This window comes from Sciurus vulgaris (genome assembly GCF_902686455.1).
Source record: "Sciurus vulgaris genome assembly, chromosome: 6".
In the NCBI taxonomy this organism is placed as follows: Eukaryota; Metazoa; Chordata; class Mammalia; order Rodentia; family Sciuridae; genus Sciurus; species Sciurus vulgaris.
In genome coordinates, this window is record NC_136466.1 from 29,554,445 (window position 1) to 29,577,332 (window position 22,888).

The 22,888-nt window shown below is 48.0% G+C and overlaps 1 protein-coding gene and 1 pseudogene across 2 annotated transcripts in view; one reads left to right on the forward strand and one right to left on the reverse strand.

The window, feature by feature from the left end:
- Positions 1 to 1,777: 1,777 nt before the first annotated feature.
- LOC306664035 (transmembrane protein 53-like) lies at positions 1,778 to 2,866 on the reverse strand (annotated as a pseudogene). Its single transcript has one exon. The product of its transcript is annotated as a transmembrane protein 53-like (transcript).
- A 13,619-nt stretch (positions 2,867 to 16,485) lies between these two features.
- The window catches only part of CCDC69 (coiled-coil domain containing 69), a 41,504-nt gene continuing 35,101 nt past the window's right edge, over positions 16,486 to 22,888 (forward strand). The window contains exon 1 of the mRNA XM_079145790.1: positions 16,486 to 16,671. Within this exon, the coding sequence (XP_079001916.1) occupies positions 16,624 to 16,671 (48 nt within the window). The 5' untranslated portion in view covers positions 16,486 to 16,623. The remainder of the gene's footprint in view (positions 16,672 to 22,888) is intronic.

Sequence of the window (22,888 nt, forward strand, 5' to 3'; positions counted from 1 at the left end):
ATGGACAGACCATACCTGATCAAGATCACCTGCTTTGGCAGCTGTGCAAAGCCTCCAGCTATGTGTACCCCTAACTCTGGTCCTCATTTCTCTTTCTATAAAATCTCAAAGACAGCACCGAAGACCCAGGTGCCCTTGTCTTCCTGGTGTAGCTTCACTGATTAAAGTTCCCTGCGTGTTTTTACCATCACCTTTTCTGTTTGCTGTTTGGGGAGAGTGGTCAGACCTGATTTGTTGGATCCCCAGAGTCAAGTCTCTGGCCTAGGGCTTTACTAACAGTTCCACTAAAGTTGGAGAGACAAAAATTGGTGAAGGAAAACATGTTTATTCAAAGTCAGCCCCAGGAATATAGAGGAGGCCTTTTCTGTCTCAAATCTCCATCTTCAGGGTGCTCAGGGGCATGCAAAGCTTTTATAAAAGTTGAGGGGGCACCGTGGGACAAAAAGCAGGGAAACTATGTATGTAGATTTAGCTAGGCCATGCTAGTTAGAAGCCTGTCACAGTTTTGGTTTCCTGGGTGGCCGCCAGGGCTGGGGGTTAGAGTCTCGGTTTCCATTCCATGAGGAAGTTCAGGAGCAAACACAGTTTTGAACTTTTAATTTCAAAAGGTGCTGTTACCTCTTATGTAGAGGCTGCAGGTGATAACAAACCTCAAACACGGTTTGTGAGTCTTCTGTTTCTCAGAAATTTTTACTTAGTGTTTAACGAATAATTTTTAAAGCGATTTCCCATTACAATGTAGATTCCCAGCGTTGCCTGAAAGGGCATAAAGATTAGTCCATTAAAACTGAGCTGCCACCTCGTCTGAGGCAAACGCTGGCTCCAAGTGCACCACCCACTTTTATTATCTTGGCGACTCTCGTTGTTTTTTTTTTTTCAATCAACGAATACGTATTGAATACCTGTGTGCCAGCTCTGGGTAGCAACGACTCACAGAAAGACGGTTGGGACAGAACTGTAAGACTGAAGCCACTTCCCCTGCCTGGAGAGGACCACCTGGGTCTCCTTTCAAAGAGATGGTGTCATTTCAGCCCAAACTCCCTCTACCCTGGTTCTGGTCTTCAGGAACCAGAGGTAACTCGCCACAGCTCCCTGGGGCACTGCTGCCTTGCTGCTCCCCACTCCAGCTGCCCCTTCCATAGACAGCTCACAACTTTCCCAGACCCTAAGAAGCGGCTTCCTAGCAAAGTGTGGAGGAGCTGAGCAGCACACACCCCTGCATCCTCAGCTAAGCTGGCATCTGCCTCAGACTCCTGGGCTGAGGTCAGAGAAGCTTCTCTGAGTGAATGGGCCAGTGGGAGTCATGCTTTATGTTGTGGGGCTTTGCCCTTCTGGAGCAGAGATCACAGGCCCTCTCCCCAACCCAACCCTACCCTCTGGCACCTCCCCAGTAAAGCTCACCTTCCATTCAGGAAATCAAAACTCAACTCTGGCAACAAGTATAAAGTTTCAGTTATGCAAAGTGATTAAGTTCTGGAGATCTGCTAGATCATTGCATCTGCAGTTAACAATAGGTGCTATTGGTAAGTGTGTTATAGACTTGGAACCCTATGCTAAGGGTTCTTAACCACATTTTTTTTAAAATCAACTCTGAGTTTCATCCTTATTCCCTTCCCTGTTTTTTTTTTTTTTGTTTGTTTGTTTGTTTGTTTGTTTTTTATTGACGGTTGCACTTGTTTGAATAATCAACTACAAGGCTCCACAGAAATCTGTCAGGCACTTCTGCCCCCGAGGACCACCAGCAGTCCCCCAGGACAGATGTAGGTTGTGGGAGGTGTCAGGCATTTATTTCTGGAGCAGGACGTGAGCACTGGACACAATTGCACATGAAGTCAACACGGAGGCTTGTATAGTAAGGAGGGTAGTCAAAAAGTGGCTGACAAGTGCAGATGACACAGAGTCCACAGAGAGTACCAGGACCAGGTGGGCCAGGCGTGCCTCCACCATGCGTTCCACATCCCTGGTCAGGACAACCTCATCTGCCCTCGAGGAGAGGTAGAGTCCAGGCCAGCGGGAGCCTGCATTCTGTAGCTCGTCAAAGCAGGGGGTGTGGAAGAGGGCAGTGAGTGGAGCAAGCAGGATGTGGAACAGAACCACCACTGGGGTGAAGGCCACCAGGAGCCACAGGCGCATCAAGGCCGACTGATGATCCAGGCTGCCAGGGCCCTGACCAGGTTGCTATCACCAGGTCCACTGTCAAAAATGGTGCCCACCACAGGCAGGTGGCAGAAGCACTGAGGGGCCCTCAGGAGCTCCAGCGAGCAGTGGCACAGCATGAGGCCAGCACTGCTGAGCACATGGAAGAGCCGGGGTTCCCTCTCCATCTCATAATCAAAGAGTAGCCCCAGCAGCTTCTGGGACGCCCGGGGACTCTGAGAACATCCTGTGCCATGGGGCTGTGTATCGGGGCCACGATGCAGCCCCTTTCAGGGTAGATGGCGCTGTACTTGGCAAGGTTCTTGTCCCTGCGGCCACCCCCCGCCCAAGAGAATCACCACAGGCAGTCGGGTCCCTGCCTCCTTCCCACCTTGGCTGGGGCTGCTCTTCTGGCTCCAGCGAGACTGTTCCGGGGTCTCAGCGGTGTTGTCCAGGCCAGCCCAGGCCATGATGAAGGTGCCGGCCCTCAGCACAGGACCACAGCTGGCACTCTGGCTCTCACACCCACACCTCCCCGGGGTACCTCCTGGGCACTGCCCAGCTACTCTCGTTGTTAAAAGACAATTTTCAAAAAGAAGTTCAAATCATAGCTCTCATACAGAGATAAAATGAACACACATTAAAACTTTCGTATGGCTCATTCAATGAGGAAACCTGTAAGATGTTACAAACAGTTCAAGGAAAATCTAAAGTACCACTAACTTTTCTATGTTTTGGGAGGCAAGTGGCCTGACCTGATATGTTGGATTTGTTAGATCAGGAATGATAAAATAAATGTGAAGGCAAGACTGACATTAAAAGACGATTTAAACTCCAAGGAACAAAACTGCCCATCTATAGGCAAAGACTAGTTTTCATTAATCTGAGTTATCTATAATTTCAGAGGCAATGAAAGACACAGCCCCCATACAATCAGAAGCAGATAGTGTGGAGGGGTATGCTCTAGACAATGAATACTTTCCCATCAAAGTCAAAATTTTTCTCTGAATCAGGATGGAGTTTCTAACTTTAGGCAAAATCTTTGTGTGGTTTGTGTATGTGTGTACCAGGGATTGAGCACAAGGACACTCTAACACTTAGTTTCAGCCCTTTTTTATTTTTTATTTTGAGACAGGATCTTCTTAAGTTGTTGAGGCTGGCTTGTGATCCTCCTGATCAGCCTCCAGAGTAGCTGGGATTACAGGCATGTACCACTGCGCCTGGCTAGGCAGTCTTTCACCTCTCTAGGTCTCGGTGCTTCCATTTGTAACCAGGTAAGGTCAAATCAGATCATCTTCAAGGTCCCATCTAACTTTGAAGGTCTGTGCGTATGTGTATGTGTATAAAACAGGAAGGGGGCTGGAAATGTAGCTCAATGGTGGAGCTTTTGCCTAGCATGCATAAGAGCCTGGATTCCATCAGGGAACCCACAAGGGGTCAGCACCACAAGGGGGAAAATAAAAAGGTGGAAGAAAAACTAGGAATTTTTTTCAGTGGACTAGACTCTGACTCTTCTACTGTAGAGAAAAAGAAACTAAAGCCAGAGAGAAACCGAAATTGCCTTGCTCAAAGGTGAGATGAGGGCCCAAGTTTCTGGTCTTCTAGCTCAGAGCCACAGCTCTGGGTAGGATTGTAAAGCTGATAGGGAAACTACCCCTTTCTCACCTTACCAGTCTGAAACCTGAGAGCACCGGTGGCCTGACAGCGCCCTGGAGAACAGCGCTGGAACTGGTCGGGCAGGCCAGGCAGGGCTGGGGAAGGTTCCTTGGGAACAATCTCCCCCACCTAGCTCAGTCTGAGGGGTTAAAATGGGAGGTCTCCGTGCAAGCAGACATTGCTTTGATTCCCAAAGACTCTCACCTCATTGGAACATTTCCCTAGAGCTGGGATTCCCACTGGAATCACCTGGGGAGCTCTAAAAAGTGCCCAGGTCCAGGCTGCACCTTAGGGTGGGACCCAGGGATTAGCATATTTTAAAGTCCCCTAAGGGATTCCAAGGTGCAACTAATGTTGAGAACCACAGTTCTGAAGCAGTACGGTGCATGCTAAACTCCTGGATTATTAAAAGGCAGATTATGATTCAGCAAGTCGGGGGTAGAAACTCAAGAATTTGCATTTTTAGTGATCTCCCACTTGAGACCCATGCAGAACCCCAGTTTGAGAATTGTTGGGGCTCAGAAATGATACCCCAAGGTATCACACTTTTGCATGGGCACTTTGAACTGAAGAATACTGGAAGGACCTCAGATGCAAAGTCTCTTTCTGACCCCCCTGCTCTTCTTTCTCCTGTCCCTGCCCCTCCTCCTCCCACAAGGCAGGCCATTGAACTAAAAATTCCTCTTTCTCCAAGGTAAATCATAAAAACTAGGTAAATCATAAAAACCAGAATCCCTTCCCCTCCAAATCCAGTCATAAAACCTAGAAATATTACTCTACCCTTCCTCCACTGTGTAGGAGCTGGCTGTAAAGAAATTCTCTGACCTGCCTTGTCTAATATAGAACATAAGACCCTCATTCCAGAAGGGATCTTGCCCTGTACCTGGGGGAAGAAATGCCAGATAAAGAGGCCAAGAAAAACCCAAGCGGACGGACTTCCTGGATGACCCCCTCTAAATATATTATAAGTCACACACCCTTTTGTCCAATCTCATTTCTAAAATGGCTGTCCATTCTCTATTGAATATAAGCATAGAGTGGACAGTTTCTGCTGGGTCTTTGGTTCTTCTATCTCAAGGCTCCTAAGTCATATAAGAGTTCGATTAAATATATTTGCTATGCTTTCCTCTTGTCATAGGATGCCGGCTGTGCCCCTCATGATGGGGAAGACAGGTGTCACACCTTTCAGCCCCTACAATAGCAAGGGTCCAGACTGGCTGTCCCTGTCACTGGGTGTCAGGGGTGGGATACAGATGGAATCACTATTTCCTCCCAAGGAAGGTGTCTGGGAAACTTTTCCTTCTCTCTCTGCTTACAGAAATGGGACAGGAAGGGCTAAGTTTCAGTTCTTCCAAGTTCTCCTCCTCATGCCTTTTCACCCCACTGAACGTGAGGGGGATGTTTTCCACTATGTCTGAGGACCATTCTAGATTCAGCATTCTTGAATTCAATAAAGTATCTAGCTCTGGTAAGTTGTCCAAGAAGAACTGGGTAAATCCAAGGAGGCCAATCAGAAACCTGTTTGGTTTCCTCCCTCCTCTTTTCTTTCCTGCCCCTCTGCTGGTTTCCAACGTGGTTCATGAGGATTGTATACATTTAACAGACCCTGGTTGTTTCTGCCAGTGATGTTCCATCAAAGGACAGTCCCACTGATGTCTTGGGAGGGCCAGGCAATGTCTAAGAGAACTTTAGTTGTCTGATGACTCCCACAGGCCGTTGGATTGGGTCTGAGGGTATGGGAACCTTGACCCTTCTTAGGTCTTGGGACCTGGATTCAGGCAGGGACTAGCAGGGCACTGTCAGAATTTCAGCTCATCCATGCGGTTATCATAATCCCCTTTCAGTTTCCAAAGCATTCTATAATCTCTCTCATTCACTCATTCGCCAGGCACAGCACTGCCAGTGCCCCAGACCCTGTAATGCCAAACGGAGTCTACTTGCATGCACTCAGATATTCAAAATGGGTTCAGCAGCTTCAGACTGTTGACCACCTGGCTGGGCGGAAAGGGAAGATGCCTGTTGCCACCTGTAGTACATACCTTTCGCCAGCAGGGGGAGACCGCTGCACAACTCCGGCTGCTCTTGCCAGACAGGCTAGCCAAGCGTAGCCAAATCGGATTTTTCAAAAACTGAAAATCTAGACTTTATGTGAACTCTCCAAAATTATAAAGGTCGGCGCCTAATTCAAATCTTTGTGAAATGCCATGCAAGAAATAAAAAATGGATCTGTAGAACTGATGCACCCTAAAAACCCTCGTGGGCACCCTCTATTGGAGGGTGAAATGCCAGAGCTTTACCTTATTCTTCTAACGTCCTCATTGTGCACATGGGGAACTGAGGTTCAGAGGGAACAGGGGGACTTGCTCCGGTTTGGAAGGCAGAGTCCAGGGTAGGACCCTGATGTCCTGACTTCTCCTCCAGGACTGCGGGCCAGCGGGGTCCCTGCGGAAACGATTCCATAGCTCAGGCGAGGGCACGCTCCGGGGAGCCGGCCCTGCCAAGGGGAGCCCCGATGGGCTGGGGAGGTCGCCAGAGCCCAAGGGCAGGAGGGGGAGCGGGAGTTTATTTTTAGCTGCCTCGAGTGTGCCTCTAAGCCTTATTTAGACATCAGGCGACAGGGTGAGCTGGAGGCAGCAGGGCTGGGGGAGGAGATAGCCCCCACCCCGCCCGGCTCCTCTTACAACCGCTCGTCCCCTCCCGCCCCCTTACCCTCCTTTCGGGGGCTCCAGAGCGGCTCTAAATAGCAGCCCTGGCTGGCGTGGGCGCTGTCCGGCTCCAGCTCGCCAGCTCCCTCCTCCACCGCTGCCCTGGTCTCATCCTCCCGGTTTCCCAGAGAATGAGAACCCCCAGGGCCGTAGGGTGTTGTCGGCTCATCTTCTGGGGGCACACATCTCTTTGAGAAGCTGCAGTAATCGTCATGGTTATTTACTTAGAGCCGGGGTTGTGGGATTCGATAGACCGGGGTTCAAATCTCTGGGGCGATGCTAAGCCACTGACTTATCCTCTGGAAACCCGAGCGGCTTCTTTAGTACAGTGCGAATAGTAACCCATCCAGTCTTCCTCATGGGTGCTGAAGAGTCAATGTAGGAAAGCACGCAAAGAGCTCAGGATGTCACAAGAGATCTTCAGTAAGTGTTGGTGGTGGTAATTAAGGCTCTGGAGCTTCTACCCAGAAAAAATGGAATTGCTCACAAGCACACCGTAAATATAATTTCAGGAGCTCCATGGAACCTCTAAAGCCCTGTGATCTCTGTCCAACTTCCTAACCCAATCCAACTAATGAACCCGTTCGCTCATTTGTCTATGAGTCTTTGCTGGAACTTAACTCCATGCCAGGTACTGAGCAAAGGGTGGGGTAGAGGACATGAGCAGAGAGAAGTGAATGCACGTGAGTTATCCAGGGTCAGGGTGCAAATATAAAGCAAATCAAGGATCAAAAGGAAAGTCCATTTTTATAACAACAACAAAAAAAGTTTAATGAGGTATAACTGATATATTTTTAAAAACTGCGCATGACTAGTGCATGCAATTTGATGGGACTGATCATATGCATACACCAAGACACCATCACCACAATCAAATCAGTAAACATATCCATCTCCTCTAAAAGTTTCCTTGCATCTTCATGTTTTGTTTCTGTCTGTTGTTTTGGTCTTTTTTTTTTTTTTTTTATTGTAAACAAATGGGATACATGTTGTTTCTCTGTACATGGTGTAAAGGCATACCATTTGTGTAATCATAAATTTACATAGGGTAATGTTGTTTGATTCGTTCTGTTATTTTTTCCCTTCCCCCCAACCCTCCCACCCCTCTTTTCCCTCTATACAGTCCTTCCTTCCTCCATTCTTGCCCCCCTCCCTAACCCTAACCCTAACACTAACCCCTCCCACCCCCCATTATGTGTCATCTGTTGTTTTGGTTTTTGATTATTGTTTTACAATAAAGCTGACTTGAGAAAGGAAGCAGGGAATGGAGTGACCTGGAGACTTCATCTCCTTCCAAACTTACCCAACTCCCAAGCCCTTCCTGAAATCGGGGTCCCACATTCAACCAGGTTTCCAAGGCTCCCTTAACATGGGATCTACCCTCTTAATAGATTTTTAAGAGCACAGTGAAGTACCACTGACCCTAGGCTCTAGGATGTACAGCAGATCTCTAGAACTTGCTCATCTTGCATAACAGAAACTTAAGATCCATCCAGAAACAATTCTTCATCCCCCTCCCTGACCCTGGCAACCACCATTCTACCCTCTGTGAGGTGACTATTTAGATACACATATCAGTGAAATCATGACTGGTGTATTTCACTTAGCATAATTTCCTCCAAATTCATCCACCTTCGTGAAAATGGTAGGATCTCCATCCTCTTAAGGGCTTACTAATATTCCATCGTATGACATGTATGCCATCTTTTCTTTATCAGTTCATCTGTCAATGACCCCTAGGTTGTTTTCATATCTTGGCTGTTGTGAACAATGCTTCGGTGAACGCGGAAGAACAGCTACCTCTTCAAGATCCTGATTTCAATTCTTTTGGATGCATACCCAGACGTGGGATTGCTGAGTCATAGGATAGCTCCATGTTTAATTTTTTTGAGGAAACCTCCCAGTATCTTCCATGGTGGCTGCACCATTTTACACTCTCACCAACAGTGCACAAGAATGACATTCTCTTGAATCTCAACCTAATTCCTTTAAGGAAGAACTTCTGCCTCTGAAAGGGACCATAACAGAGATCCCTTCCCGTTCATTTCAAAATGGATCTGTGTTTCATTTCCTCAGATTCCCCTCCCCCAACACACCTTACCTCTGCTTGGTACCTCCTGCAACAGAGCACTCTTTCCCTATGGAGATGGACCCCTGATCTTTAACCAGGTGGAAGTTTTGCCATCCTCCCAAGTGGCTGGGCCCTACATTCCTGGGCACCTCTATTCACTGCTCCTAGCTTTCCAAGACAGCTTGGAAGACTATCCATCTTGCTCAAATGCTCCTGACTCAAAGGTGTCTTGAAGAGAGAAAAGGAGGAAAACGTGAGCTGGAGACTTGATCTCCTTCCGACCTCACCCAGCTTCCAAGCCCTGCCTGAACTTGGAGTCCCATAGCAATCCAGGTTCCCAAGTCTCCCTCCCTCAACAGCTGCTTCTTTAAGAAGCACCAAGGGGGTTGGTCCCTGCTACTGTCCTTGGATCCTGTCCAGGGCCCTGATTTAAAAGGTATTGCAACTTTTTTTTTTTTTTTTTAAACAAACATGTGTTGTAACTCAAAGCCCTGGTAACCACAACACTGCTGGCTGCTAGCTGCTGTGTCTCCCAGGCGGAAAGCAGAGGAAACTGTTCTCCGCCTACACCAGCATCCTACACTCTACCACGTGCCGTAATTACCATATTATCTCAGATGACTGGGAGCTCAATGAGAGGGCAGAGCCTGAATAGGACGTCCGCGCCTCAGTCCTTCTGGACCCAAGCACCTCTTTGAGCCTCGGTGGCTCTCTCCTGAACCTTTCCAGTAGATGTCCGGCAGCTCCGGGACAGCATGTTCTCTCCGCCCTCCACAGGAGCCCCAGAGTGACCTTGGATAACACCAATCTGACCATGCCACTCCCACTGCTTAAAAGATAAAGTCAAAACATCTTGGCCTGGCCTTGGAGGCCTCCTCCTGTCTTCTGTATCCTTCCCCGCACCCCTCTTCCACCCAACACTCCAGCCACGCTGAACCACAGGGGCCCCTGAAACTGCCACAGAGCGCTGGCCACAAAAATCTCTTCCCCCATCGTTGATGAGAAAACCCCTACTTCATCTATGGATCCTGGCGCCAACGTGACATCCCTGGTGAGGGTGCCCTGACCTTCACTCTCCCAGGCAGAATTAGTCACTTCTTTTGCTTCCATGGAATTTTCCATATCCCTTGATCCATCCATCTGTCTACCTGGACCAGATGCAATATAACCTCCTACAATATTTTGTTTAGTTTGTGTGGTGATGTATGTGCATGTGTGTGTTTGTGTGTGTGCATGAGAGAGAGAGAGAGAGAGAGAGAGAAAAAAAAACAGAAAGAGAGAGAGAGATTTTAAATTAAAAAAAAAAAAAAAAAGACTTCTAGCTTCTGTCGAAACCTTGGAAGATCGGGGCAACCTGCATCTTCATTTCCATACAGCACCCATCCATTGGGATAGACCAGCCTGTGCTCCTTTTAAAGGGTAATGTGAGCCAGACAAAGTGACCACACCAGGAGGATTGCAAATTCAAGGCCAGCCTCAGCAATTTAGCAGGGCCCTAGCAACTTAGCAAGACCCTGTCTCAAAAAATAAAAAGGGCTGAGGATGTGACTCAGTAAAGCACCCCTAGGTTCAATCCCCAGTGCCAAATAAATAAATAAACAAATAGCGCATGGCCTCAGGTTTGCACACCACCCCAGCATCTCAAACTGGCCTTCTTTTCTGCCCACCAACCCAGACTTGCAGACATTTGGGTTTGAAACTGCAGACCTAGATCACACACCCGATATATTCTGGGCTACTTCCATTTATGAATATTTCTATCTCCTTGTCCCCATAAATGGCCCAGAAATTCCAATATTTTGGCAAAGAATAATGCAGAAATAGAATAAGATCAATAAAAATAAATATGTCATACAATTCCTTTACTAAATCATGTGTTTCAATATTTTTTACTTTGAAACACTGACTGGGAATGTAGCTCAGTAGTAGAACATTTGCCTAGCATGTGTGAGGCCCTGAGTTCAATTCTCTATACCACAGGAAAAATATGAAAAACAAAAACGAAATGCGTCTGTAAAAATAAAAAATATTTTAATAAAAAAAAAGAAAAAACAAACAAACAAAACACAGTTCTCGTCCTTATCTTGCGACTTTCATTCCCATGGTTTTCTGTGGGTAACACTTTCCCACTACAGTGAAACAAAGAAGGTGCCTCAGGGATGGAAAAGGCCAAGTTTTCCAGAAGGGAAAAGTTGGAGGACAGTTGTCTTTGGGAAAGAATGGTCTACACTGTGATTAATAGCAAGTGCCATAGGTTGAAAAGATTCATTTTTTAAATCAAAGAATGACATGGAGTGGTGGAAACTAGGACTCCCACCGAACAAAGATCTAGAGTTAATGTGCTTGAAATGGAATGGAATCGAGGTCAGGATATCGGGTGGGAACATGCAGAAGGCGCGAGTAGTCCTCTGATAAGATGTGCATTGAGGGAGGTGGGTGGAAGGGGAGAGTGGATTACCAATAGGTGCAGCCAGACCAGGGTCTCTCCAGCTCTGCTCTGAGCTGGGAAAGACCCATGCTACTGTTGGAATCCCGCCCACAAAGCTGCTCATGGGAAGACTGAATCCGAAATGGAACTTCAGTATCTCCAAGGCAGGGAAGGACTCCCCTGTAGTCTTGGGTGCAGGGTGGCGCAGGGCCCAGCTCACAGCCCATGGAACAGTCCCCCCTTCTTCACGTGAATGATGGAGATGGAGGTGGTCCAGATACAGGGCGCCCAGCCAGTCAAGGATGTCTCAAACAGAAAAGTGTTCATTCTCACCAAGCCCAAAAGGCTACTCTATTCCTTACCTTCAGTTTCCATTAAAAAAAGGAAAGAAAAATGTCTATTAGACATGGAAAGACATGAAGGTTGAAAGCAGTAGTTCTCAGATAGAAGCACTCACTGGAATCACAGGCAGGACGTGGTGGACTGATAGATGCTGGGCACACACCCGGGGTTTCCAATGCAGCTGATCTAGGTGGGGACTGAGAACTTGCCTTTCTAATACTTCCCAAGGGAATTGATGCTGTTGACTCCCAGGCTGCATTTTAGGAACACTGATGTAAAGATGCATCGACTTCTAACCCTTCTAGTAGCCTCCAGACCCTGGAGCTTGCTTAAGGAATGATGTAGTTTTCTCTAGAGTGTTCCCAGGAACTGTTCTGTGCCCCTGCTACTCTGTTTTACCTTAACTGAAGCTCCTTGAAGGTCTGCAGCTGAGATTTAGGGAACAGAGAAAGTGCATAAATGACTGACATGATGATTGACATGGATTGTTTTTTTGTTGTTGTTGTTGTTGTTGTTGTTTTTTGTTTGTTTGGGGGGTTTTTTTGGTTGTTTTTGTTTTGTTTTGTTTTGTTTTGTTTGTGGTACTGGGGATTGAACACAGAATGCTTTTCTACTGAAATACATGCCCAGTCCTCTTTTTTCTCTTTATATTTCCAGACAGGGTCTCACTAAGATGCTGAGTTCTTGCTAAATTGGCCTCAAACTTGCGATCCTCCTGCCTCAGCCTCCTGAATCACTGAGATTATAGGCAAACACCACTGCACTCAACTTGGATTGACTCTTGGTAAAGGAAATGGTAAAGTGAATCTTGCCACTTCTCCCAAGGGAGCCCGAAATCCCACACCACAGTTCTCCTGGGAAAATAGGTAGGGATGACTTCTTGCTAATTAGCATTCTCGATTCTCCTTTTCAAGAACTTCCTCCTTAATTCAGTTCAACATAAACCCATGTAATCAATGTGGCAATTCAATTCCCTGGTGGGGCAACCCACCACCACTTTGGGAGAAGAAGGGCTCAGACTTCAGTGGGAAGATTCCTCAGACTCAGTCCTCCAGGTCCTTCCTGATGCAGTAGATGGGGAAAAAGAGAAGACTCGAGGGAAATTACATTTTAAACTACAAGTTGCAGATGCACATGAGCCTACCAGTACTTTGAGAAATGCTCCAACAGAAACTTAAGGATTTAAGGTTTTCTCTCTTTTCCTTCAAATATTTTTCAAGAGGAAGTCTTCGAAACCAACCATCCTATGGAGCGTCTACAAAACCCAGGGAAATTTTCTTAGTAGAACCTTGTTTGTCACTTCTAGAACTGGAGCTGGGACTTCACAGTGTCCCTAAGAATAAATTATCCCCATCAAATTCAATATGATGAACTTTAATCGCTGGCTTTTGTATTGGTTAGAATTGCTTGCATTCTGTGCTAGTGACAGAATCTCAATAGCTATGGTTTACGCAAATTCATTGTTTATTCTACTGTGTGGAAAAGTTTAGAAGGAGTTGATCAAGACTGGTATGTGAGCTCCATCAGTTCATCAGAGATCAAAGCACCTTTGTTTTTTTGCTCAAGGTAATAAGTGGCGGCTGGGATTCAGTCATCATGTCTGTATTCCAGAAGGAGAAAAAAAATGGAAAATGAAAAAATGAGAGGAGGAGAACCAGGCTCCCAGCAGAATCATCTGTTAGACATTTTCCTGGATGGCACACCAACAATTTCCTCTTAAGTATCATGACTACCCCTAGATGCAAGGGATGCTGGGTAAGTAGCCTGCTCTCCAGCATATTGACATCCCGAAGAATGTCAGAATTCTGTAACTAAGGAAGAGTGAAGAATGAGTTGAGTAAAGTAACTGGCAGTCTGTGCCGCAGCTTACTAAGTGCCAGGTGGAGTGAACAGGGTGAGGAGGAAGGAGACAGGGCTGCATGACCCTTCATCCATTAGGGAGGATACGCAGAGCAAGCACATCAGCAGTGTCACCCGGGGAAATGCCAAGTGCGCTAAGAGTCACAGAACAAGTGCCGGGAGCCCTTTGGAGCAGAGGGCAATGGAGCTGCTCTTTGATGACCAGATGGAATTATAATCCACAGATTATGAAGAAAGCCACTCTGGGCTCAGTACACATGTTTGGGGAACAAGTGAGTTCAGTCAGAAGAATCTGCACAGGAAAAGTTTTCAAGATAGAAGGACCTTGAGTGACCACCGAGCTGAGACGTTCTTAATCAGGAATGAACACATGGCCCAGCGTGAGCTGCAGGGGTCCCTGGCCTGCGTGAAATTCTATGCAAAACTTTTTACGTACAAGTATATTGCACTTATGAAAGATGCTTAGCATAATCTTGTATTGTTCTTTCTGATCTTTCCCAACAGAACCTGCCCATCAATTTGTGTCCCTTTACAGACAGACTAGCTACAACCCCAGTCTCTGGTTGGCTAATTCCCAACCTCCACACCCTGTCCTGAATTGACACATGCTGTTCCTCCCTCTCATAATCACTCCTCCCTGCGTCTCCTCTTCCCCCTAGATATGGAAAGCTAGGTAGTGATTTCCCCATCACTGGAAGTATTAAACATAGGCTACATAATCACCTAAGTGGAAATTAGAAAAGAGCTTTATATTAGTCAGTGCCTCAGTTGCAAACAATAGAAGCCAAGCATTGAATTCCACCCCAACCTGAGGTTCTAGAATTCCTTTTGACATGAATGTCCTGCAACTTTAATGGTCCTCCAGGAAGTCTTCCTTGACCATCCCTATTCACCCTGGTCTCTTCTCCTTTTAATGCTAATACTTCTGCATGACATTTGCTTTTTAACCTGTTTTATATAATTTCTTTTTTTCCCCCTTACACATAGGTCTCATGCCAAAAACACAGAGTATCACTTATTCAAGAACAAGAACTAAGCCTTCTTCTCTTGTACCTATACCATGCCTTGCCTGTAAGGTGGCCAACCATCCCAGTGTGCCTGGGACATGAGACTTTCGGTGCTAAAAGTGGGGAAATCCTGGGCAAACAAGAATGAATTAGTCACAGTATTTGCCCCCCAAATGGCCAAACGTACCTGCTTGTTGATTGCTGAGTACGATAGACATTACGCCTATCTCCCAATACCTCTGATTCCCTTCTCCTTCCTACAACACATTGCACTTCCCTGACCCCTTGAAGTTGGGCATGCCTTTGTGAGACTTGCTTTAACCAATGGAATGTGAGTGGACTTAATGTGCGTCACTTCTGAGCAGAAGTACTTAAGACCCCATGCACTATCCTCTGTACAACTCTGGCAAACCCTGAAGACATGGTGTTGAGATGGTGCATCATGGGACGAGGTGGTACCTTTGTGAAGCAGAACCTTCTTTCAAGCTTTTTATTACATAGAAACTTCAAAGCATACAATCAAAATGTCAGCAGTTGGAAAGTGGAGAGTGGAATCTACTCTCCCAGAAGGCTCAGAGATGCTGGAGGCAAGACTCCTGAGTACAGAGGATACAGAACAGGACTTGCCTCCCTAATTCCTACCCACTGGGCCAAGTTATTGATTTCAATTGTTTTTTGGTTTTGTGTGGTATTGAGGACTGAACCCAGAGTCTCCTCAGAACTTTTTGTTTGTTATTTTGAGACAGAGTCTCACTAAATTGCAGAAGCTGGCCAAAAACTTGCTATCCTCCTGTCTCAGCCTCCCAAATCATGGGGATTACAGGTATGTGCCACCATGCAGGGATCCAGCATTCTATTTTTATGGCTACATCATAATTTATTTGACCACGCTTCTTTTCTTGGATATTTCAATTGTTTGGAGCTTGTTGGTCAGTTTGAAATCATGAGTACTTTGAATAAACATTGTTAATTGAAGTAGACACTCTTTCCTCATTTCCTATTAAGCACATCCTACAGCAGGGATTCTCAAACTTCAGCCTGGGTCAGAATCACCCCAGGGGCTGGTGAAACTGTAGATTCCTGAGCCACACCCCCAGAGTTTGGGAGCTGTAGATCCAGGCAGGTGCTAAGAATTGGCATTTCTATCAAATTTCCCTGGTGGTGATGCTGCTGCAGAGGTGGGAAGCACACTGTGAGCCACCACCATGGCATTCTAAGAGCCTAGTGTCACCTGTTTTCTTCATTTCCTTTCTTAAAACTATATGCAGTTGGTTCATTGGTTTGTTTTGGGTTGGTACCAGGGATGGACCCAGGCGCTCTCACCACTGAGCCACATCCCCAGCCCTTTTTATTTTTTATTTAAGGACGGTCTCACTAAGTTGCTCAGGAACTCACTAAGTTGCTGAGACTGGCTTTGAACTTACACATCTCCTGCCTGGACCTCGGGGAGTCCCTGGCGATTGATTTTATACTCTGTGGAGGGAAGAATGTCTTTTGAGGGTTCCTATTCTTTCCCTATTCAGGACTCTAAGTCCCTTTCATCGGTCAATCTTTTTAAGAGTTTGGAGGCCTCATTTTCGAATATACACAGATATACGCATACTTTGATTTTCAAAACTAGTATATTTTTCCTGCGTTGCCACTCCCAGCAACCTTGACTAATAAAATGAGAAGAGATAAAAGTTCCTTTCTCAGACACTGACATTTTATCTCCATTATTCTCAGCGCATCTGATGATGGACAGAGTAGCATGTTAAAATGCTTTGCAAGCTGGAAAAAGCTATCACCCTGCAGCAAGAAGGCATTACAATTAAACTCAGTATCATCATTTATTTGTAGGAAAGTGGTTCGAAGCTTAGGTTCTGGGTTCTGGAAAAGGTTCTAGTTGGGTTCTGGTACTTAGCTTAATCACCGTAAACGAATCACTTTGCATCTCTTGACTTTGCATTTCCCTCACCTGTACGATGGAGGAAATAATACCTTTGTTGCAAGGATATGTCAAGAAATAAAATAATAGGTGTAAAAATCTGGGACAGAAACTGCCCTTGATAAATGGTAGCTGTTGTGTTTATCAAGTAATAGTTAAAAATGTTTTTCCCGTAGTCCTTTCTCAGCTGAGCGCCAGCAAAAGCATCCATTCCTCCTACAGATCCGTTCTGCCCTAATCCAAGTAAGCTTCCTCTCCTTTAGAGAGATTCTGGTCACCTGCCTCCTGCGCGGAGCAGAGGCCCTGCTCTTCGGGGATTTACGGCGCGCGTCCGCCCCAGCTCAAGCTCAAGTCTGCGCTTCCAGGTTCAGTTTCAGGGTTTAGCCGGCAGCCCTAGCCGGCGGGCTTGGAGCGGGCAGCCGTGCCCGGACCCCGGGGTCCTCTGGGGGCCCCGGAGTTGGGAGGCGGCGTCCGGGAGCCCCCGGAGGAGGATGGGCTGCGGACGCAGCAGACTGAGCTGCTGCAAAGCCCGCAAAAAGGTAAAGGGCGCGGGCGGAGAAGTTTGCCTTCAGAGGGGCGGGGGGTGCGCAACCGCTGCGCCGCAGGGGACTCTGCGCCCCTGGCTCCCGCTGGTCGGCGGGGCACTCCGGGAACAGAGAGAGGCTGGCGCGGAGTCCAGGGAGGCTCTTCCCGGCGGCGCTCTCCGACCCGGCCCGGGCTGAGCCGCTCCGGGCTGCCGAGTTTACAAACACGGCCGCGGGGCCCGGGAACCGCAGCCGATTCCCGCTGCCTCGGGTGGGGAGATGTCTAGTGTCTGTGGCAGGTGCCCTCTCCCTTGGATCTGGGTTTGCTCGCTGTGTGACTGTGGACAAGAGACTTGACCTCTCTGAGCCTTCAGCTTTCCCACCCGTTTAGAGTCAGATGATCGCTAGGTTCACTACTCGGAGTGGTCCACGGACTTGCAGCATCGGCATCACCCGGGACCTGTTAGAAATGCAGAATCTCAGGACTCTGCCCAGAACTGCTTAAGCAGAGTCAGTTAATGAGACGCCCAGGTGGTTACTACACCGTTTAGAGGCTGAGAAGCGCTGGTCTAGGGCCTCTCGCAGGCCCCAGAGCCGGTGCATGTGGGCTGCCCTTGGGGTAGGTGGGAGGGGCCAAAGAGGGAGGGCATCTACCGCTTTTTGCAGCCCTCTCCTCCCTTCCTGTCCCTCCCCCAAGGGGCCTGGAGCTGGGTTAGGGCTCTGGGGATTCTACTCAGGTTTCTTGCAGTGGGACCAGCTGCCCCTTGGGGTCTGACAAGCCCGGAAGGTCAGAGCCTGGAGCCAGGACAACGTCCTCAGTGGACAAAGTGAGGCACAGAGAAGGGAAAGGAGGATCCCCAAGTTATGGCCCTTTCCCTCTTATAACTGCTCTCACCCTCCCATCCCCCCAGTCAGGTGGGACTAGATGGTCCATAAGCTTTATGATCAGTCCCCCTTGAGACCCTGAGAAGTCCCCAACTATGGCTATATTTGATGATTTTGCAGTGAATTTTAGTCCCCTCTCGCCTGCTCTGCCTGTGCCTAGCTTTCCTGCCTATCAAGTGCTCAGTACTGTCCCCAAGCTGCACGATTCTCTTCCCTGCTCTGTGCCTAGTCCAGGGAGACAAGTTCTGGTGCCAAATATAATGCCTCCTGGTTTTCCCTGCACCAGCTCTAAGTTCAAAAACATCACCAGCTCTGACCCAGAAACCCTCATGTCCTCCCTGATTAAAGTCTAATGGAGGGAAGGGGCTTGACTGAGGCCACAGAGCAACATACAGCAAAACCCAGGCATCCACCTGGCCCAGGGTTTTTCTGTTTCCTTTCTTTTCTTTTTGTACTAGGGGTTGAACCCAGGGGCGCTCTACCACTGAACTACATCCCCAAGCCTCTGTATTTTTTATTTTGAGGCAGGGTCTCACTTAGTTTCTGAGGCTGGCCTTGAACTTGGAATCCTCCTGCCCCAGCCTCCAGAGTTACTGGGATTATAGGGGTGTGCCACCATACCCAGCTAGTCTGGTGTTTGTTCTTTCTTTCTAATACTGGGAATTGAACCCAGGGGTACTTTCCACTAAGCCACATCCCTAGTTCTTTTTAAATTAATTTTTAAATTTTTGATACAAGGTCATGCTAAGTTGCTGAGGCTGGCCTTGAATTTTGGATCCTCCTGCCTTAGTCTTCAGAGTCGCTGGAATCACAGAGCTACAGTACTGTGCCTGGCTTAGCTCAGTGTTTATTTTCACCCTCCCCTGCACTTCCAGGGACTTCTTGATGTCTACAGAGTTCTTTGGCATAAAGACCTTCAGAAGGACCTGGAATGACTTCCCTGCCTCAGCAGCACCAGGTCCCTGTCCCTGTGCAGTTTGCTGAGTTCTGTGACCCATGGTTTATGGCCTGGTTTTATTTAAAGTTCATGGCTGTTTCCATCCCTATAGGTCGTGCTCTTGCCTAATTTCTCAGTCCCCCAACTGAGTTCCCAAGTCCATCCCCAGCAGGCTCTCAGCCCACTGCAGGGAGGGGGACTTTAAGGATGGGATGCTCAAAACTGAACTCACACTACAGAAGGATCAGGTCACAACAATCATGACTCGCCCTGAGTAGTACTTCTTGGAGCACATTCCCATCCTGCCCAGGCTAACAAAAGCCCTGGCAACTAGGCTGAGCTGCAGGGTGAATCTTTGCCGCTTTGCCATTGAGGAAACTGAGACTCGGTGAGGAGTGGTGTATCCAAAGTCAGAAAGCCAGCTGGTAGCAAAGCTGAACAGTTGAGCCCGGGCTGACCTCAACTTTCAATCCCCCTGCCTCAGACTCACAAGTCACTGGGATTACAGGCACACGCCACCTTTGAGGGCCTAAATCCTTCTTCTAGGCAGAGACCATTGCTAAAGTGGTCACTTCTGGAGGACTAGGAAAAATGCCAGGCAGAAGATGGAGACCAAGGAAGCAAACTTCTGTGGGCTCGCTTGGGGGGTGACATGGAGTGAGGAGGAGCTTTCCCTCCCATCGGGTTACTGACCTTCTTTGAGCATCAGGACAAGGGTGGAGGTGGGCTGGGGGGCAGTCAATGGCCAGGCCCCAGTGTGTGCCACTAAAGTATCTTAGGAACGATGGCATTCTCCACTCCCCAGGGCTCTGACTACCTCGCCACAACCCCAAGCAGGGACTCTGAGCCTCTCCCCACAGCTACCAAAACCAGCCTCAGGCAACAGGTACTCAGTGGATCAGTCTGGGGGGAACATTCCTGATCCCTTCCAGGTAGCCAGCCAGGTGAGAGAGGGGGAGAAAAACCAATGCCTGGTAAGAGACTGGCGTAGGCGTGAGTAATTCTGAAGTGGAACCATAAGACTCTAAGGGCATAGGCTTCAGATCTGAATTCACTTTTTTTTTTTTTTATTTAATTTGCAAACCTTTGTATGTGGACCACACTAGACTCTGGGTGAAGTGCTGGTTCAGTCCTAGCTTCAGCTGATCTTGATCTCGGCAATGACTTGGCTTCTCCAGGCCTTGGTGTCTTCATCTGTAAGACAGGCATGATGTTAGCTCCTGTGTTACAGGAAGATTCTGTGAAAGAATGTACAGTCCTTGGTCTCCTGACTGGCAGGTGATAGGCCCTTGAAAGAGGTAGTGAGGCATAGACTTAAAGTGAGACTTTAAGGGCATCGCTGCCTGGATTGTATCCAAGGAAAGCAAACAGGGATGTGGGAGATCTTATCCTTGGACAGGCTCTGGGGATGCAGCATAGTCAGGCCATCTGTTGTGAAGGGGCATGGGAAGCAGCCTGTTCTCTGTTGTCCTAGAAGGTAGAACTATGACCAGTTGAGGGGCAGGAGGGTTAAAGGGAGCCAGATTTCTACTTCTTGTGAGGAGGAAGTGGCCAAAGACAGACCTCAAAGAGTAGTGAGTTCCCCATGGCTGGAGGAGTTCAAGCAGAGGTCGCGTGACATTTCGGAAAATATAGTAAAAGGGATGCAAGCCTAGGACTATAAATATTAGGGTTCTGCTTAAGAAATATAATTATTCTGATTATTATGCTTAAACACAAAATTTTAAAATTCAAAAAATTATCAGATTTAAAAATTGCCGGGCATGGCAGTGCCCCAGCGGCTCACACCTGTAATCTTGCCTAATTCAGAGGTAGGAGGGTTACAAGTTCAAAGCTAGCCTGGGCAACATAGTGAGACCCTGTCTCAGAAGAAAAGGAAAAGGACTGGGGATGTGGTTCAGTGGTGGAGCGCTTGCCTAGCACACTCAGCCCTGGGTTCAATCTTCAGCATTGATGAAAGAAATTTTTTAATTGCTTTTAATCTTCCCACAAGGAGATAGCACTGTATACATTTCAGCGTCATTCTTTCTGCTACTTTTCCTAAGTATATGATTTGCATGCATGTGACTATTTTATAAAACTGAGAATATGCGGTTACCTTCTAGTTACTCAGTATTCTGCTGGCAGTATTCCCCATGTTCATTCCCAATCCATGGAAATGATTTTTTTTGAATGACCTCAGGTCCTCGGGCTGTTCCCCAGCTCAGGGAGCCTGTTTGGCGGTTTATGTTCTCCACTCCTCCCTCTGAGCATCCTTGTGTTTTCCTCCTCACCTGGGACTAGAGTAACTCTGGCATCAGGGGAAATCACCTTAGTGTGGCGTCTTGGCTGGGTGTTGGAGGTGGGTGGGGTGAGACCCTCGCAGTGGGAGAAGGGTGTGTGGGAGGGTGTCCTAGGCAGAAGGAATGTAGGCGCAGGCCTTGACACCATGTCAGAAGCGATGGGGCAAATCCGACCTTCTAGCTGGGTTTGCCAAGCATGGGACAGTCAGGGACTATGGAAGGAGGCTGCCTCTTCAGTCTGCAGAGGTAGCAGTGAGCCCTGTGCCCCGGCCATCGTGAAGAAAGACATTGGCATGTACGTGGCCTCTGAACGAGTAGTTTTTGCCCAACCTGGAAGAGAATGCCCACAAATCATGCCAGCTAAAGCCAGTACAGGCTTCCTTACACATGCTACTCTGGAAGACAGGAGGTTTCGGCCACATTTCTGGGTTATAAGTGAACATCTTGTAAATGCATAAGGAAAATTCCTATCATCGCCTTTGTGACGCAACCATTGTGACATACATTTTACACACATGGTTTGTTCTTGTTTTTTCAGTGCTGAAGATTGGACCATGTAGGCAAATACCTCGCCACTGACCTACACCCCCAGCCCAACATGTTTTTATTTTTATTTTCAGTACTGGGAATTGAGCCCAAGGGTACTCTACCACTGAGCTTCATCCCCAGCCCCTTTTTATATTGGATTCTGAGGCGGTTTTCACTAAGTTGCCCAGGCTGGCCTTGAACTTGCAATCCTCCTTCCTCAGCCTCCCGAGTAACTGGGATTACAGGTGTGTGCCACTGTACCTGGCTTCCTCCTGCATATTTTACTACCACCCTGATCCAGGCTGCTGAAGAACAGGGTGGTGTGAAGGGATCCTCACCCAGGCCTGCCTGAGCAAGGGCCCCTCCTTTCCTGTCCTCCAGAGAAGGCTTCTCCATGACAGGAGCTGACAGCTGAGTGTGTCAAACTGCCAGCCCCTGCCCTACCCAGAGCAAGCAAGCTTGACAAGATTGATAGAAGATGAGATAACAACATGACCTCACTCTGTCTCTTCTTCCCCATGTGTGGCATGTCAAAACCAGAAGGGCTCTTACAGTTCCCATTGCCCAACCCCATGCCACATAGAGGAGGAAACAGAAGCCCAGAGAGGGGAAGGTGCTCACCCAAGGCCACACAGCCAGCAAGTAACAAGCCAGGGTTTCCACTCTGGATGCCTAGTTTGCATTTGGGTTGGGGAGACAGATGGATATATGGCACTGTATCTGGGCCTTCAGCCTGTCTCTGCCCCACCCCCACCCCCTGACACCATTTTCTGTCCAGTTCCTTCAGGGTCCCTTTGATGACTGGGCTGACCCAAATGCAGAAATGGTGTCTTGTGCTTTTGCCAGCTCCAGGCCCTCTGAGGTGACCAGAACTGGCAGACCCCTGGGAGACTGATATGGGACAAGAAAAGGTGAACTTGAAGAGGAAGAAAATGCAATATATTGGAAGGCCTTTCTGTGGGCCTCAGCATCTGGGAAGTGAGGCCCTGACTCGAGGCCTTTCTGGCTCCTGTCTCTGTCTGCCGTGGTCTGGGTGGGGTGTGGGTTGTGCTGGTTAGGACGGAAGCAGCAGTCCTTTCCTCCCCCGAGACCTAGTTCACCGCTGTCAGACAGGAGCTCCGGAGACCACATCTGTCTCTCACTTGTGATTTTTCTGGGGGCCCTGCCGGCTTTCAGCCTAGCGGCGCCAGCTGACACATGTAACTTTAAGCGGGTTGTATAGTCACCTAGGACCATGCCCTAGGCAGGCTATGAGTGATGTTGACCACATACTGTATAAAGTGAAGGACCGAACTAAACCTTTAGTGACCCGGCAGTGTGGAAATGAAATCAGATTCCGGCGTTCCTTTGGCAGTATATTTCTGCCCATCTTAGAGATGTGGAAGCTAAGGCTTGTATTTCTGGTGTTCTTCCGACTGAACCTGCCTCTGTAATTTGTGAACGGCTGAAATTTCTCAATAGCTCTGAACAGTTTAAACCCCACCCTTCCTCCCCCAAAGGCCCTGGAGGGGGCCTCTTGGGCCTCCACCCCCACCCCCTTCCTGCTTCTACCCTGGGCCAATGGGCTCTGCCTGTGGTTGCTCAGATCCGAAACTAATGG